Below are 15,842 nucleotides of genomic sequence, written 5' to 3' on the forward strand. Positions count from 1 at the left end.
CCACGTTGTCAGTGTTGTTTTAATTTTAATTAAGTATTGTATTCTGTGTCAATTGTGTTAGTTATTATTGTGGAGTCAAATAAATGATCTTTCTTTCTTTCTTTCATATAAGGTGTACACCTTATATGAATATATTTACAGTAAAAAAGTATTGTTGGCAATACTTTTTTACTTCTAAGTATATCAGTAGTCAGTAGTTTAATAAAAGGCAAATTACAAACAAAATTAATTAATACTTTATTCATTAATACATCGTGAAGTTAGCTACCGATCTTTTTACACAACCAAACAAAACAATTCCTTCGAACTGTGACCAACTTCAGACCATATCGCGACTAGTTAATGCAACTTAAAATTAAAAATAATGGAAAATAATTTATGATTTCTTGTCTTTGGGATCCTTTTCAACAGTAACTGTGATCTCTTCCAAAGATTCTTCAAGTTCCCAGTCTTTTAGAGGCATATCTGTTAGTCTGTAGAATTTGCCGTGTTTGCCGATACCTATGAATAAAAAGATATTTATTAGAGATCTTTAGATTTTACTCTACTTTCTGTAAAACCATAAAATCTAAGGAAGTAGATATTATAGTATATCTAAAATAGCTTTCACTTGTTTTGAGGACTGTATTGTGTTTTGAATATAAACAGTATTATTAAAGCAATAAAACTGGAAAAATGTATTGCAATTTCAAAAATTATTAATTTTGCAAAAGAAATACAATTTAAGAACACCCTACAGACATATCTTCTTAAATTGTCTGAACATCCTGTGTCCTGTAACCTTACCTCCTTGAAACTTCTTAACACCCTGGTTCAGATCCTCTATAGCGGAACCAAGCAAGCTGCTCATTATGGCCTCATCTCGCATGCTTTCTTCACTATTTGGATTTAATTGAGAATTTACAGCCGCTAATTTGTCCATTATTAGAGCATTTTGTGGGAATTTTGTTAATGATTTGGCTAGCTTGATTGATTCTCCTAGAGCTGAAATATAAGTTAAAATTAAATTCGATAATGGAGCAAGTTTCTATAGTGAGCAAAGCAACCGTATGTACATTTGTAAACAGATTTAGTCTTTATTATTTTCGGGAAAATAGAAAGAAATATTTTTTAGGTATAGGGATAGCATTTGGTTAATCGATATTTGGATAATCAACATTCTACCGTATATAACAATATAGTAAATACTTTTTAGATAAATTCATGTAATAACTAACAAACTTGATAGTAACATTGGTACACCATGAGTTCATTTTTCTTGCAACTTTTAACAACAATTGAACTCAAATTATTTTCATGTATTAGCCAACGCACATTTTATATTAGTTCTTGATGCTTTCACAAATAGAATAATGAAATAGAAATACAAAATGTAAATTAAACAACATAATATTTTACCATACACAAGTATACCTTATAAATTTATAAAGAATAGAGAAAAATATAATTATAAAGCATTTTGAATGCCATAAAACCAAAAATATCAAATTCAAGTATATCTTACCAGTGCCAGTAGCAGTGAGTTTACAAGCCAATCCCATAGTATTAGCATCAGTCCCAGATATGGGTCTGCCGGTTATCAACAGATCGAGTGCCCGAGATAGACCTATGAGTGAGGTTAGACGTCTACCACCAAATAGACTTTGTGGTGCACCTATAAAAATAAGTAGAATAGTAATTATTATTTATTTTTGGCTATATCGGTTTGTATAGAAAATGATTTGCTACAGTTATACATTAATTTTTGTATGCCTAGAAGGGCTTAGCGTCGCCCGGGAATGGCAGAAAGACGGGCGGGTTCAAATTATTTCCATTGTTTAAAAATCTCTCCTAGATAGCTAGGAATAAAAATTAATGTAACTTTCTATAAATATACATGTACATCTAAGCCAACACATTTCATAGTTTTTGGATGAAAAATCAAATTCAATTATATAATTTTCTTTGAAAAAAATATATGAAATACATAGCTATAGGCATTCTAAACATTAAACTGACTCACCAAACCTCCTTCCCAGACAGCCTAAGATAGCAGTTTCTTCAATTATCCTTAAATCACAGGCAAGTGCCAATTCAAAGCCTTCAGCTACTGCATAACCTTGGACTGCTGCTATGGTTGGCTTATCACAAAGCGGCCGACGGAGAAGCCTTGCCTATAATTAATATAATATGCATATTTAAATGGCCGTAGATAAGCAAAAAGGATCCAAACCACAACATGACCAAAAATGAGTTATGTATACCAAACTGCTCGTCAAGGTCTATATTTTCGATTAGCAAAAACAATCCAAGTAAAATAAATAAATTGACACTGGTTACCAACCCACATGTATAGAGAGCCCCTATTTTAGTTTCGTAAAAACGATCCATTCTTCTTGGATCATATTGTAAAACGGTCAGTCTAAGAAAATGACACAACACTAAAATGTTTAAAAAAAATCCAAAGCTTGTGGATCCTTTTTGATTATTATATATTAAATCATGATAAATTAATAAAAAACTAATTATGAAAAGTTTTGATACACATTTGTTATATGAACAAGAATAGACACTACAATAGTATAAGTCACAGAACAGTAAAGTAGATAGATCATAGAAGTGTGATGTGGGCGTGGCCCACGTGTCACTTGTAAGGTAAGATCACCTAACTTGCTCTCAGTTGTGCGCAGAAAAATATTCGAGTTGGTTGTCAGCTGTCAAACCTTTTTTCCGTATTTATTCATTAATTAGGACGTGTTGTTCGGTATAAGAGTGCAAAAATGATAGCAGACGAAATAATATCAGCAATGGAGGCATTTCATACCATCGGTAAGTCTTATTTTTATTTATTTTACATATAATATTTTATGTTATATCTTCGCTTGTAATTTGTCAAAATTGTATACAAATATCTAGTCAAAATGAACCTTAATCCGTAAGAAATTAGTACTATTATAGATTGAACAGCAAACAAGAATTTCTGGAATATTATTGCAATAAACAAACGAATGTCGCTTTAGTGATGCTTGTGGCGCATATCGACAGTATCGATACTTTAGAAAAGACAAACATTATAAATAATAAATTTTATTTTATTTTTCCTTAGCTTTCATTAGTCCAATTTATTTACAGATTTCCCAAAGAGGCTAATTTAAAAGAGAAATGGATAAATGCAACGTGACGAGTTAACTGAATGCCGAACAGCACTAAGCAGTCTAACAAAGGCCATCGATACAGCAAACCTATGGCAGTTCCAAGATTTAAAATAATGCATATTTTCTGTTTGTATTTTGTAAATATAGATTAATACTATTCTATTCCGTTTTTTATTTAATAATAATAATATAAAAAGACGTACTTAGTAGTAATAAACATACTCCAAAATGTGACACATTATACTATACTCGTATAATAGAAAGAAAAAAAATACACAAAAAATATTTATTTGTGAATTATCGATATCTCGATATCGATAACAAGGCTGACATCCCTCAGGGCATAGCATCAGATAAATATCAAGTTAATGTCATTAATGTTGAGTGACACAAATTTCAACCTTATCTCTATGTGTTGAGGTTCAAAGTTATATCTATTGAAAACTAACGCCCTCTGATGCTGCTAGCTGAATGTTTTTCGAATTTGGAATTTCTGTGCAATGAGAAACAAAACAGCTAATATACCTAGAGATGTTATGCTAAAATAAACCCTAACATGGTGCGTTAGGGTACATATTGAAATGCTGAATTTATAACCTAAGTCAGTTTTTACTCAAATTAAGCTGTCCAATCAAAGGCATAGTTTACTTGTAGTGTACTGTATAACTATCGGTTTAAATGTGTGGGTTTGGCGACACTGGTTTTCATACTAATTATGACATTATCGCACTTCTATTTGTTTTTATTGTTCTGTGGTATAAGTAGTAAACTTTATGTTAGAAATAATATAAAGGTTTATAAGCTCAGTAGCTTCTGTCAATAGTGTGCCTTATTTCATTTATAATATTGTTTCTTGCATGACCTGTGATCCATATTGTAACCATGAAAGAATCTTCCCAGTTCTGTTCTCAAGCTTAATTTTATAGTTTCAAGTAACAAAAAAGACAGCTAATTACAATAACTAATACTTACAGCAGCATCAGTAAGTACACTGTAACCTTTAACACCTATTTCGTCTAGATCAAAGCCAGAGCAGAAACTACCCCCTTCTCCATTAAACACCAATACTTTCGACTCTGGATCCTTGTCGAAAGCCTCAAGAGCTGCCGCCATCTCTCTGAGGGTAGCTTCATCAAGGCTGTTACGTGTTGGCTGCCTATCTATGTTCAGGGTTGTTATACCACCGTACTTTTCTACAACAATATCTGAAACAATGTCAAATAGCTGTATGTTAGCGGCTTTCGAGAAGTTCTGTTAATTATAATGAAATAAATAGTAAATACGCATAGCAAGTACGTATTACAGAATGAGACAAATGATTCATTATTTGGAGAATGAATATTGTAGATACATACTTTTTCTGACTTCGGAAGACGTTTTCAATTCATCTTTCTTTGGAGCATCACTCGAAGACGAAAAAAAACGTATAGTAGCTGCGAATGGTTGCACACTTAAATTGGAGAACGGTGTTAACCGTTTAATTAGAGCTCTCATTGTAATCACGTTTATTATTAATTAATAACACGAAAGCGAAACACAGCACTCCTCTCGGTTTTTTTTACCAATAAAAATTAAAAATTAAAATAGGTTATGTTATGACACTAAAATATTGACAGTTGACACTTGACAGTAAATAATTGACGCCATGCAGGTGATATTTTTAGCTAAAATCTGTATAGTCTGTATATAATAGGATTGGGATACACGCTAAGTGAAAAAATAAAATTGAGGCTAGGCTTTAATATATAATATATAGGTGATCAAACCTGACCGAATCATCAACCAGTGCGGCCATTACACGTCTCGAAAATACCAAAATCGGCAAAGTTATGTTTTATGGGCAACTTATTACCGAATCTTTTTTTATCTTATCGGAAAACCTGTTTTTGTCTGAACATACAGATGTCAAAAACGTAAACATTCAATTCTATATATGTCACTGTCATAAATTCTGTCATGTCATTGTACTTTTTGTGTATTTGCTGCTGTGCTGTTTTTAACAAATTCCTATAGGACACGTGTACTCTGGAAGATTTGTTTGATATTTCGCCATTTAATGTTTTTGTTGCATGTTCTATCATACTCCTTGAATCGGTGACTCAATAAAAGTTTTTAACAGGCTTAGTCTTGGTCAAGTTGTACAGTGGTATACGGCTAAAAAATGTCTGAATTTAAAGACTGGTACAATAGTGTTCCTCTTTTTACCCGCTATTGGTTAACATGTACCATAGCACTGAGTTTAATTGGGAGATTTGGTATATTTAATTATTATTATTTCGTATTGGATTACTATCCCTTCATTCACCAGTTACAGGTAATAAGACTTTCGAAACATTCAAGGATAAATACTATTCTGTTGTTTGTTTTTACATTTGTAACTAAAAACAGCTCACTACTACAGTATGAACAGAATACCTATTCCCTAATTCCAATTGGATTTCAGATATGGAGACCGATCACAGCTCTCTTCTATTATCCAATCAGTCCAGCCACTGGCTTCCACTTTCTGATCAACTGTTACTTCCTGTACAATTATTCACAACGTCTGGAGATGGGCATGTTCGCTGGAAAGCCAGCGGATTACTTCTACATGCTATTGTTTAATTGGCTATGCTGTGTGCTCATTGGTCTACTGGTTGGACTTCCTGTAAGTATACTTATCAATAACTTTGTTTTTTGTTCCCACTACAGGGTCACAGACTTAATGCAGTTTTTGTGATTTGAAAAATGTGATGAATGAATAAATTTAAAAGTTTTCTAACAAAATTATAATACCAATCCCTACTCCTGAAAGAAATTTTAAGTGTTTAGTTAGTTGTTTATAATACTTTGAAACATTATTCCAATATGTGTGCTCAAAGTAGGGCTTTATAAATGATGAATACAATGATAGTGTGAGGTCAACAACCATGCCAGTTTATTATCTGGGACGTTTGTAAATATGGCAATGCAATTAACATAGAAAATAAGTTGCAACATTGAAATTATGTTATCTGGGTAACCCAGACTTATTTGCTTACCTTTTTACCTATTTTTACTGCAAGAAAAAGAGTCTTATGTTAGGTTTGTTGTCCTAACAATTCAATCCTTTTACAATGTTCCTTACTCTTTACAATTTTTTATAAATAACCTTTCTTAAAAATGTTGTTTACAACAACATGTTTAAGACTCTTTAGAGTAGGGAACTTTATAACTTTTCTCTTTTCTGAAGAAATATTGCACTTTTACTAATAAGATAAAGCTATTTAAGATAATTTTAATATAAACTTTGGTAGCTTCATTCACTAGGTATCTTGATAAAAAGTAGTAAAACCTTATCTTGACCATACTGCCGTCCTTTAACTAGAAAGCCGTTAAGCCCACGAAGTGAGTTTCGAGTAAATGGCAAAAAACACGAAAATCGTTATTTCTTAAAAATTATGACACTTAGAATAATTATTGTGAGATACATCGATCGAAATTTAATTATATTATATATAAATAATAGTTTTTACCCAGAAACTGTTATAATTTATTTTTAAATTCAATTTTTCTCGTTTAGTTCAGCATATAATCTGAAAATTTTAACTATTTACTGGACAAGACGGCCGTTAACATACCATAGCGACTTTTTAGCTAAGTAATTTAGTATTTTTATTTTCATTTTGTGATTTTTTTTTATTTAGTAATAAAATGCTTACCTAAAACGTCGTTAAGCTACTATAACTACTTTTAAGCTATGACTTTCGCTTTAATTTAAATTTCAAAAACTTAATAATCAACGGTTAAGGGCTTTTAGATGCTTTTGTACTATATGATTCTATATAGTTGTACTAAATTTTAATCTTACTAATGTTAAAAATTTGCTGCTGTCTGAGGCTTTGCTCTCGGGAATTACATCCTCTAGGTCAACCAATATAGCTAGAGAGCTAGCGCAAAGCTACCTGTATGTATTTGACCAGACCTGGATTTTTGTGTGTTGATTCCCCTATACCTACTATACATGAGATGAGGAGTCACTAAGCCCAGAGTGGTGGACGGGGCGGGCGCTCAGGTAAGACAGGTGGAAATTTTTGGCGAACTTTGAAACCATTTGACCACGTCTGCCATTTTGATATTTGAAAATAGATTATTATTACTATCGGAAAATAACAATGGCAGACCATTATCACGCGGATAACATTCTGGCAGACACTTATGAAAGTGCTGAAAAAAATACAATTTTGAAAGTATTTGACCAGATCTGCCATTCATATACATATTTTATTTATTAGGGTCTTAAAAACTTATTTTCGAAACGGCAGACATTTTCATTGCGTACAGACTTCAGCAGACAACAAAAACTAGCTACTACATGGTCAGATCTATGCATGTACTATCTATGTAGCTATTTTTTTTCCATATACATATATCAATATTATTCTCACTCTAGCCTATAGTATTTTTATTTTATATAGTTACTAGCATTCAAATAGTCTAGGGTTTATACCTGAGAGGGCTCTTTTCGGTTCCCACTCTATTGCCAGATGTTTTCAGTATAGCACAGATTAGATACTAGCAGATACATCACTTCCATGCAAAAGTGAAAATTACTACGCTATAAATAGCCTAAAAAATCATGATAATAATAATTACGCTTCACAGCAAGAAGAAATGTACCATATGTACCCGCACAAAGTCGATATTGTGTGCCTACCGTTCGACTCAATGGCTAGGGTTGTACCTTTAATAATTTTTCTTTTGTTTTTTTACTTTCACGCCCAACTACTATACAATAATTACGTTGTTTCGGTATTTTGACGAGAAAACGCAGGAAACATGAATTGCGAACGCTCAGTCGGGGAGTGGTCCGTTGTATCATTTTAGATAGATTGTATAATATATTGTATCTGTAGAATTGAAATCAAAGCTATGTATATGTTGTCTCCATTCTTTTCTTATCAGATTGTTGATCCCAATGCGAATGCGTCACTTAAATTTTATAAAAGACAATTAAGAACATCAAAAATAAAGTGATACTAAATATTTCACAGTGCAATATATTATGTAATTAATAACTATATATTTATGAAAAAATAATTACATCAGATTTAATAATCGCAATTGTTTTGAAATTTGAATGTACATATGAATAAATGATAACATCATAATAGTAATAATCACAATTGTTTTATTTCCCATTTGTTGCAACCCTAGCATATTTTCATGTAGCAGCAGAAGTACCTACACTTGCGGCGCGGCGGCATTGTGCGACATCAAAGGCATTGCCTTACTAGGTAAGTTTATAATGATTAATTTTTTTAATAATTATTTTTGACTTTACTCATTAATTCTTTTATTAAGTATAATATAATTTACGTTTTACTTTTACAGAATCCGATTCAATGGATTATGAAGACGAGTCACACAACGCCATACATGACTCCGATAGTGATGATGAATGAACATTTCAATAAATGCATGCGAGTGTTTTTTTATGTTGTTTTGTAATTGTTAATTGTTTCTTAAATAAAGAAATAAACTAAATATTTAAATGATGATTTGTTATTTGCAACACAACTTTATATTTGAGATTCTTTACGAATGTATTTAGTTTTGTATCATCAAATTTATAAATTTTATTCCATAGTTTTCAAAATTAAATGTAAATGACCATAAAAACATTAATAAAGTAAATCATTGATGTAAGGTCAGGGAACGTAATACATATTATATACATCTGACCATGTAGTAGCTAAGTCTTGTTGACTGCTGAAGTCTGTAAAGTTTTGTTGTCTGCTGAAGTCTGTACGCAATGAAAATGTCTGCCGTTTCGAAAATAAGTTTTTAAGACCCTAATAAATAAAATATATGAATGGCAGATCTGGTCAAATACTTTCAAAATTGTATTTTTTTCAGCACTTTCATAAGTGTCTGCCAGAATGTTATCCGCGTGATAATGGTCTGCCATTGTTATTTTCCGATAGTAATAATAATCTATTTTCAAATATCAAAATGGCAGACGTGGTCAAATGGTTTCAAAGTTCGCCAAAAATTTCCACCTGTCTTACCTGAGCGCGCGCCCCGTCCACCACTCTGGGCTTAGTGACTCCTCATCTCATGTATAGTAGGTATAGGGGAATCAACACACAAAAATCCAGGTCTGGTCAAATACATACAGGTAGCTTTGCGCTAGCTCTCTAGCTAATAGAAAGGAAAAGGATCAAAAGCTTTTAGGTTTAAGTATTAAGGATTTAAACACTATCTAAATTAATGGTTTTTGCGTCTGTTTGTGAGTAACAAGTATTGTAACTCTTTTACTAAATGACTCTTTTAAGTTGTTGATAAAATTAACCTTTATTTCTCGTCATGTTCACGTTTATTTCATTACAGGGGCTCATTAAGGGGTTAAGATTATAGATAAATCTTCTCGCTTTTCTTTTTGGAACCGTATTTTCATTTAGAATTGCAATTATAACGTTATTTTATAAATACTCTTCTGCGAAGCCATCATACGAGTCACGGATATGTGAGTACATAATATAGAACCACAAACAATGTAAACATAAATCGTTTCCTGAAAAAAAAATTAAGACTTGTGCAAGAGGTTTTTAAAAAAAACACCCTGGTTTCAATAGGGCTTCAAGCTCTTACATGTGGGATGCTCTTAATAAATAATGTAGAACCGCTTATCAAATGATTAGAAGACTCTTTGTCTTTCATCCACATTTAGAAAATATAATATACCAGAATATGTGGAAAATAGCAGGAGGTACAAAACTTTTTATTTGCTACCATGTAAAAAAATACAAATCTTAATAATCTAATATAAAGAAAAGAAAAAATAGCAATAGTGGCAAAATGGTCTCCCGCGGGCGGGTCAAAGGTAGTGTACTCATAACAATTTTTGTATTACCATCTCTACATTGCTTGACAGTCGATTACTTATTCCACCCAAGGGGTAAATTACATAATTAATAAATCGTTTTAAAAATTAAATACATAGTATAGACTGCCTATGTCTTCTTTCTCGGTTACAAAGACAAATCAAAGTCTAAACAGAGAAGTACGATTGAAAGTTCGCACTGTCGTGACCATTACCTACCAAATTTTCGTAACTTTGACTTGTTATATTTTCCGTAATTTAGCTGCTAGATTGTTTAAAACTTAGTAAACTTGATCAGAAATAATACGTCTTGTAAAAGAAAATCAAAAGCAATCGGTACTCTGCTTGGGGGCGACATTATTTCATCATCACTCTCATCCCCAAAACTGATGCATCACCAGAATCGGATAACTGCCTTTTAGCTAAAAAATGAGGGTTAGCTGCTTTGTAGCTAAGCAAAAAAGTGTTATTAGAATTTGTCCTAAATAAAATTACTTAACTAAGAAAGCGTTAAGGGCGAGTAACTGCAAATAAGGTAAGGATTTCCATTGGAATAGTTATATGAAAGCTTATCATAAAGCAGTTATAGTCCTTTTGCGTCCCTATAGTCAAGTATAATCTGATAACGTACTTTTAGTCAAGTAAAAAGCTAAAAAATAATCATTAAATCTGGCGGTTAAGGTACTTTAAAGGAAATTTAGCGAAGTAGTGTTGGTTAGACGCTTTCAAGTTATGGAATCGCTGAAAATTGTGTTATTTAACGGCTTACAATATTTTCATATCTCTATAACTATTAATGCTAGAGAAATGATTCTTAGACAGAAAGATAGAGAATTTTGAACTCTGTCACCCTACATTTAAAACTGAAAATTGACCATTTGTTGGTTAACGGCTTTTTAGTTAAAGGACGGCAGCATAAGGCCTCCCCCACATTGGGCGTAGGCCGAGCGTACGCGTTTCCTGAGCGTGCTGCCGGCGTCGGCGCGGCGCGGACGTCGCGTCAGCGCGCCGTCTGTGGGGCGCGGGCGTCGCGCCATCGAACGCTATGCAAGCGCTGCGCAAGCGCCGCGCCGACGCGACGTCGCGTCTAGCACTCGGCCGCCCGCGCCGTGCCCCTCGCACTCATGGAATGTGTGCGGGGGGCACGGGCGGCCGAACGCCCATGGAACGCGACGTAAGCGCGGCGTCTGCGCGGCGTTCACGCAGCGCCCGCGCGGCGCTGGACAACGCGTAGCCCGCGCCCCACAGACGGCGCGCTGACGCGACGTCCGCGCCGCGCCGACGCCGGCAGCACGCTCAGGAAACGCGTACGCTCGGCCTACGCCCAATGTGGGGGAGGCCTAAGAGCGTATACGCACTATGCGGGTAGCCGCATTGCGGGTAGCCGTCCGGCTGACCGCAATCACAATTATGTACGTAATATTCATTTCTATGCGCACCCGCGCACTGCGATGCGGCTACCGCAGACCGCACAGTGCGCATAGAAATGAATATTACGTACATAATTGTGCTTGCGGTCAGCCGGACGGCTACCCGCAATGCGGTTACCCGCATAATGCGTATACGCTCTAAGGCTACATCATATTCAAATTAATAATATGACCATTCAATCATTTTTATATGAAAAGGTAAAAACCCTCACTTACAATATTTCTTATTATTATTTTTTTCTTTTTACAGATTTTAATGGACCCCATGGTGTTATCAGTGTTATATGTGTGGTGTCAATTGAACAAGGACGTCATAGTTTCGTTCTGGTTCGGCACCAGGTTCAAGGCTATGTATTTACCCTGGGTTCTGTTGGTGTTCAATCTAGTTATTAGCGGAGGGTTAGTAGTTTTTCATTTATTTATTTGCACAAAATAGTATATTTGTAAAGAAATTAATATGTAGTTTACTATAATGTACAATTCAAATGTTTAGTACAATTTTTCTGCTAATGTAAAGTTAACAGTGTGTTGAAAAATTATGTGTAGATATAATATACAGTATCATTTAAGTTTTATTCAGTTTTAATGTTACTTTAAAAGTCGAATCGACATCTTAATTACCAAGTTTTCAAGATCTCAAACCGAGGCTATTTTATCCTCCATAAAATAGCCTATATGTTAATCCAGACTACTATTGTATGTATTATGTCATCAAGATCTGAACAGCTACACGCCCTTTTTTTGTATGGATCCATCATAAATTAATAAATTTACTTCCAGTGGAGCAATGGAGTTGATTGGTATCCTTATCGGCCATTTATCTTTCTTCCTGCTGTTCAAATACCCACAAGAGTTTGGCGGCCCGTCACTTCTGTCACCACCTGCTTTCCTGTAAGTTTAATTGTAATTTTCAATTCTTATATTGTCGATTGACCTTTAATTAATATATTAACGATATATACAGTAAAAGCTTCATTCGCGTTTTCACTATTCGCGTATTGAAAAAATGAGACCTTATTCCTATATTTGCGGTTTAAAATTATTTATTCTCGGATCGAATTGCTACATGCTTATTGCTTATGCTTTCATATCTCAAATTACAGATTGTTATTAGAAAAAACCTGTTACTTTTTCTTAAATAGTATTTTTCCTGCATAGTCTTTCTCCATCCTCCTGTTATTATTACAATATTTAATCTTTCATTTTGTTTTCAGAAAACAAATATTCCCCGACACAAGGTATGTAGGTGGTTTCGGTACGGCGCCACAAAGCAGAGCGCCCACACGACCAGCTACCGCTACATTTGGAGGTCACAGCTGGGGCCGAGGACAGACCCTTGGGGGAAACTGAAGATATATACCCTTAAAAACATTGTTTGATGACTTGAAAATATTTGAATGCGAATATACTATGACTTTTGGAGTGTATTGAGAGTGTTAGCGGGTTTTTGTTCAAATAAAACGAATTTTGGTTGATATATAGCAGTTTTAAAAAGTGCGACTGTGTCAAAGGCTTTAGGAATGTCTCTGCTTTGTATTGGTTTTTTTGTTATCAATGATTGATCATAAAGGAACAACAATGCTATCTAGGAGTAAATATTACTTTATAAAGTAACAGTCTTATTTACAAACACCAATTTATAATTCAGCACTAAATTCCTAGAATTTAAAGATTTGTTACAATTGATTTAGTTTTTAATTTAACAAAATTATTATTTCAACATAACATCATCTAGAGAATTTATCTGTAATGTATGTACATTGTAGTCAGTAAATAAAACTTAGCATTTATGCTCAGTGATAATTTTCATAGTCTATTGAATATTGTGTGAGAGTGAACAAATTTTTTTGTGATTTTGTCACAATATACAAATCGAGTCGATTTATCAAGACACATGTATCATTGCTAAAATTTTGCATTTAACTGAAAAATAATAATAGAAATGGGTAAAAAAATGCTGAGTATGTAGGATCAAATTTTGACTATTCGTTTTGGAAAATTTGTCGGACTTTTACTCAAAATATATAAAGGAAATACTTTGTCAGACAAGTTTTTAAGATGAATTACTGCCTGGAAACACCATAATCATTTCATACGCAATTTACTTGTGTAATCTACGATTAAATATATCTGAACATTAGCACGTCCAAACTAATTTTTAATTTATAATCGTTATTGCTGCCACAAATAACTTTTTTTCCTTATGAAAATAACATAAAAGCCCACAAAATAACTGTTGAAAAATATCTGGAGCAATAATTACGAATTTCATTTAAAAAATTAAACAAAAATGTAAATCAAAAGCAATAAACAGGTAAAGAAATTTTAATTTTCAATGTAACCACAGATAAGTAGGGGAGAGGGGGGCACATTTGAACACTTTTTAAATAAAAATTTTTTTGTCCCGTATGGTATGACCAATCAAGATTTATTTTATTTTAATATAAGATATGGGGCTTATACTACATAAAAAAAATTATATTTAGTTATTTTGACTTGCTATAGTTACACAGTATCAATTTTTAAAAAACTCGATTTTGTTCAAATGTGCCCCGCGAATTGAATTGAATTGAAATTTTTTCAAACATTTGAAACCCCTAGGGGCAGTTTTGAAAAACTGGAATAAAATGGAAACCATGTAACTTAGAACATAATCAACAATATATTTATGTTATTTGTAGCTAATATTATGATAGTATACTGTCATTTATGTCTTACAATAACTATTAATTAAATAAACTTATATAAAACTCTTAACAGCCTGGGGCAGTCTTGAACAAAGAACACGTTATTTTAACCGAGATCAAATTGGACATTGCGAAACAATATTAAAAATAATATTCATAAGTAACTTAGCAAATATGACATTTTAAAGACGCTTAAATCTATAATAAACAATCATGACAACTAAATGACCACAAAATATAATTATTAAAAATGCAAACCACATCAATACTTTGATAGTTAATACTACCAAAATATTGTTTGCTGCTATAGTTTTCATTTTTTGGCGTTATGTTTTCTTTAAATTTTTTAACTCTATAAAATAAAGTTGACGGTTTTATGTTAAATATCGTAGCAGCGGTCCTCAACTTCATGCCATCATTGACAACATATGAAACAGCTCGTTGGGCATCTTCTTCGATCACTTCACTTTCTTTTTTCTTTTTATAATTTCTTACCATTATGACTGTAAAGTAAAGACAGTAAAAAATGTAATTACTTACTTAGTAAAAGGGTCAGCTTTACATGTATATGTGTATGGGGCAGTTTTGAACATGTTATTCAAAAGTGCCCCAGTTATTTTGATCAAATCTGCCCCAATACCAACCTTCACAAATAAAAAATTTTGGACGTGAAAGTAACTTGTGTTCAATGATCTCATATTTGTAAATACTTTGTCTGTAATACGTGAAACACTATAAAATAATAACAACTCGAATATAATACTTACGTTTTCAGTAATTTGCATTTAACCAAAAAAATATTTGTTTACTTTCGTCTCCGTCAAAGTAACCGGCAATATTTTCGCAAAATGACACTGACATAGACGTTAGTTGAAAACTGACAGATGTGTAGTTCGGTGTTACCAGTATTAAAAAGGTGATGGAGGTCGAAAACAGTAAAGGATGCGTTCATAAATCGAATAATTCAAAACTGCCCCTGTTCTAAACTGCCCCCCTCTCCCCTACTATGTAATAACTAATATTATGTGTGTTTTAGTGAATATGTTCTTAGATAATGAGCTTTATTTCATTATCGTTATAATTTCATTGTTGTAATAGTGACTGAAATAAAACATATTTTCTCGGTTTTATATGAATTTTATTACTTATTGAATTGAATTTGTTTTGTCTGCTTTGTGTTAGTAAATGTGTGTTTGGTTTAATTCCTCCACAATTAAAATATAATACTTTCGATTAAAAATAACTTACAATAAATAGGAAATTGAGTGATTTGGTGATGTTAAAAAAAAATTATAAATATTAGTGAAATTCTGTACAAAAAATGTCTCTGTAGTCGAAAACAAAAATTTAGAACTAAAGGATAGTTATTGTAAATTAATTTAAACAATTTATTTTTGTTAGAAATAAGAATTATTATTATTTTTGCTTTTAGATTTATTTTGCTTATTGAGTTTAAAATTGTTGCTTTTTTAATTTAGTTGCTAATTTTGCTTATATTATTTTGTTTTTTTTTATCATATTTATCCAACGTTAACTATAAAAGATTTGAATTAAGGTTTTTGTTAATAAGTTGTTTAAAAAATAAAGATTTACCCATATATTTTACTTTCATATTTTTTTTATTATTTTACATACCAGAGTAAAATCTCAATTCCCTAAGGGTTTCAATATTGCCTCTATTATTAATTCATCAAGGTATGTGTCTGTATTAGATTTATACATATTATAATGAACAAGTATACACTCA

General features: G+C 32.5%; 2 protein-coding genes across 2 annotated transcripts; one reads left to right on the forward strand and one right to left on the reverse strand.

Moving 5' to 3' along the window:
- Nucleotides 1–195: 195 nt before the first annotated feature.
- LOC149477282 (uncharacterized) lies at nt 196–4,726 on the reverse strand. The gene is made up of 6 exons (XM_089710811.1): nt 4,490–4,726; nt 4,107–4,339; nt 2,003–2,153; nt 1,505–1,654; nt 787–984; nt 196–501 (listed from the first exon to the last, which is right to left on the reverse strand). The coding sequence occupies exons 1-6, from the start codon at nt 4,626–4,628 to the stop codon at nt 377–379; spliced, it is 996 nt and encodes a 331-aa protein (XP_089566937.1). The 5' UTR covers nt 4,629–4,726; the 3' UTR covers nt 196–376.
- A 346-nt stretch (nt 4,727–5,072) lies between these two features.
- Nucleotides 5,073–12,885, forward strand: Der-1 (derlin 1). The gene is made up of 5 exons (XM_089710817.1): nt 5,073–5,448; nt 5,578–5,781; nt 11,659–11,807; nt 12,189–12,299; nt 12,623–12,885. The coding sequence occupies exons 1-5, from the start codon at nt 5,296–5,298 to the stop codon at nt 12,756–12,758; spliced, it is 753 nt and encodes a 250-aa protein (XP_089566943.1). The 5' UTR covers nt 5,073–5,295; the 3' UTR covers nt 12,759–12,885.
- The last annotated feature ends 2,957 nt before the right edge of the window (nt 12,886–15,842 follow it).

The sequence above is a fragment of the Colias philodice genome, chromosome 25 (genome assembly GCF_061535455.1).
Source record: "Colias philodice isolate Cphi_HAF_F1 chromosome 25, ilColPhil1 Martin Lab GWU primary, whole genome shotgun sequence".
NCBI classification, from domain to species: Eukaryota; Metazoa; Arthropoda; class Insecta; order Lepidoptera; family Pieridae; genus Colias; species Colias philodice.

Bases quoted from the DNA above. Each gene is read 5' to 3' on its own strand.
- Der-1 (XM_089710817.1), top strand. From the start codon at position 5,296: ATGTCTGAATTTAAAGACTGGTACAATAGTGTTCCTCTTTTTACCCGC. The intron at 5,782-11,658 runs GTAAGTATACTT...TTCTTTTTACAG, and splicing joins GTCTACTGGTTGGACTTCCT to ATTTTAATGGACCCCATGGT. The intron at 12,300-12,622 runs GTAAGTTTAATT...TTTTGTTTTCAG, and splicing joins CTGTCACCACCTGCTTTCCT to AAAACAAATATTCCCCGACA.
- LOC149477282 (XM_089710811.1), bottom strand. From the start codon at position 4,628: ATGAGAGCTCTAATTAAACGGTTAACACCGTTCTCCAATTTAAGTGTG. The intron at 4,340-4,489 runs GTATGTATCTAC...ACATTGTTTCAG, and splicing joins GTCTTCCGAAGTCAGAAAAA to ATATTGTTGTAGAAAAGTAC. The intron at 985-1,504 runs GTAAGATATACT...CTTATATTTCAG, and splicing joins ACTCACTGCTACTGGCACTG to CTCTAGGAGAATCAATCAAG.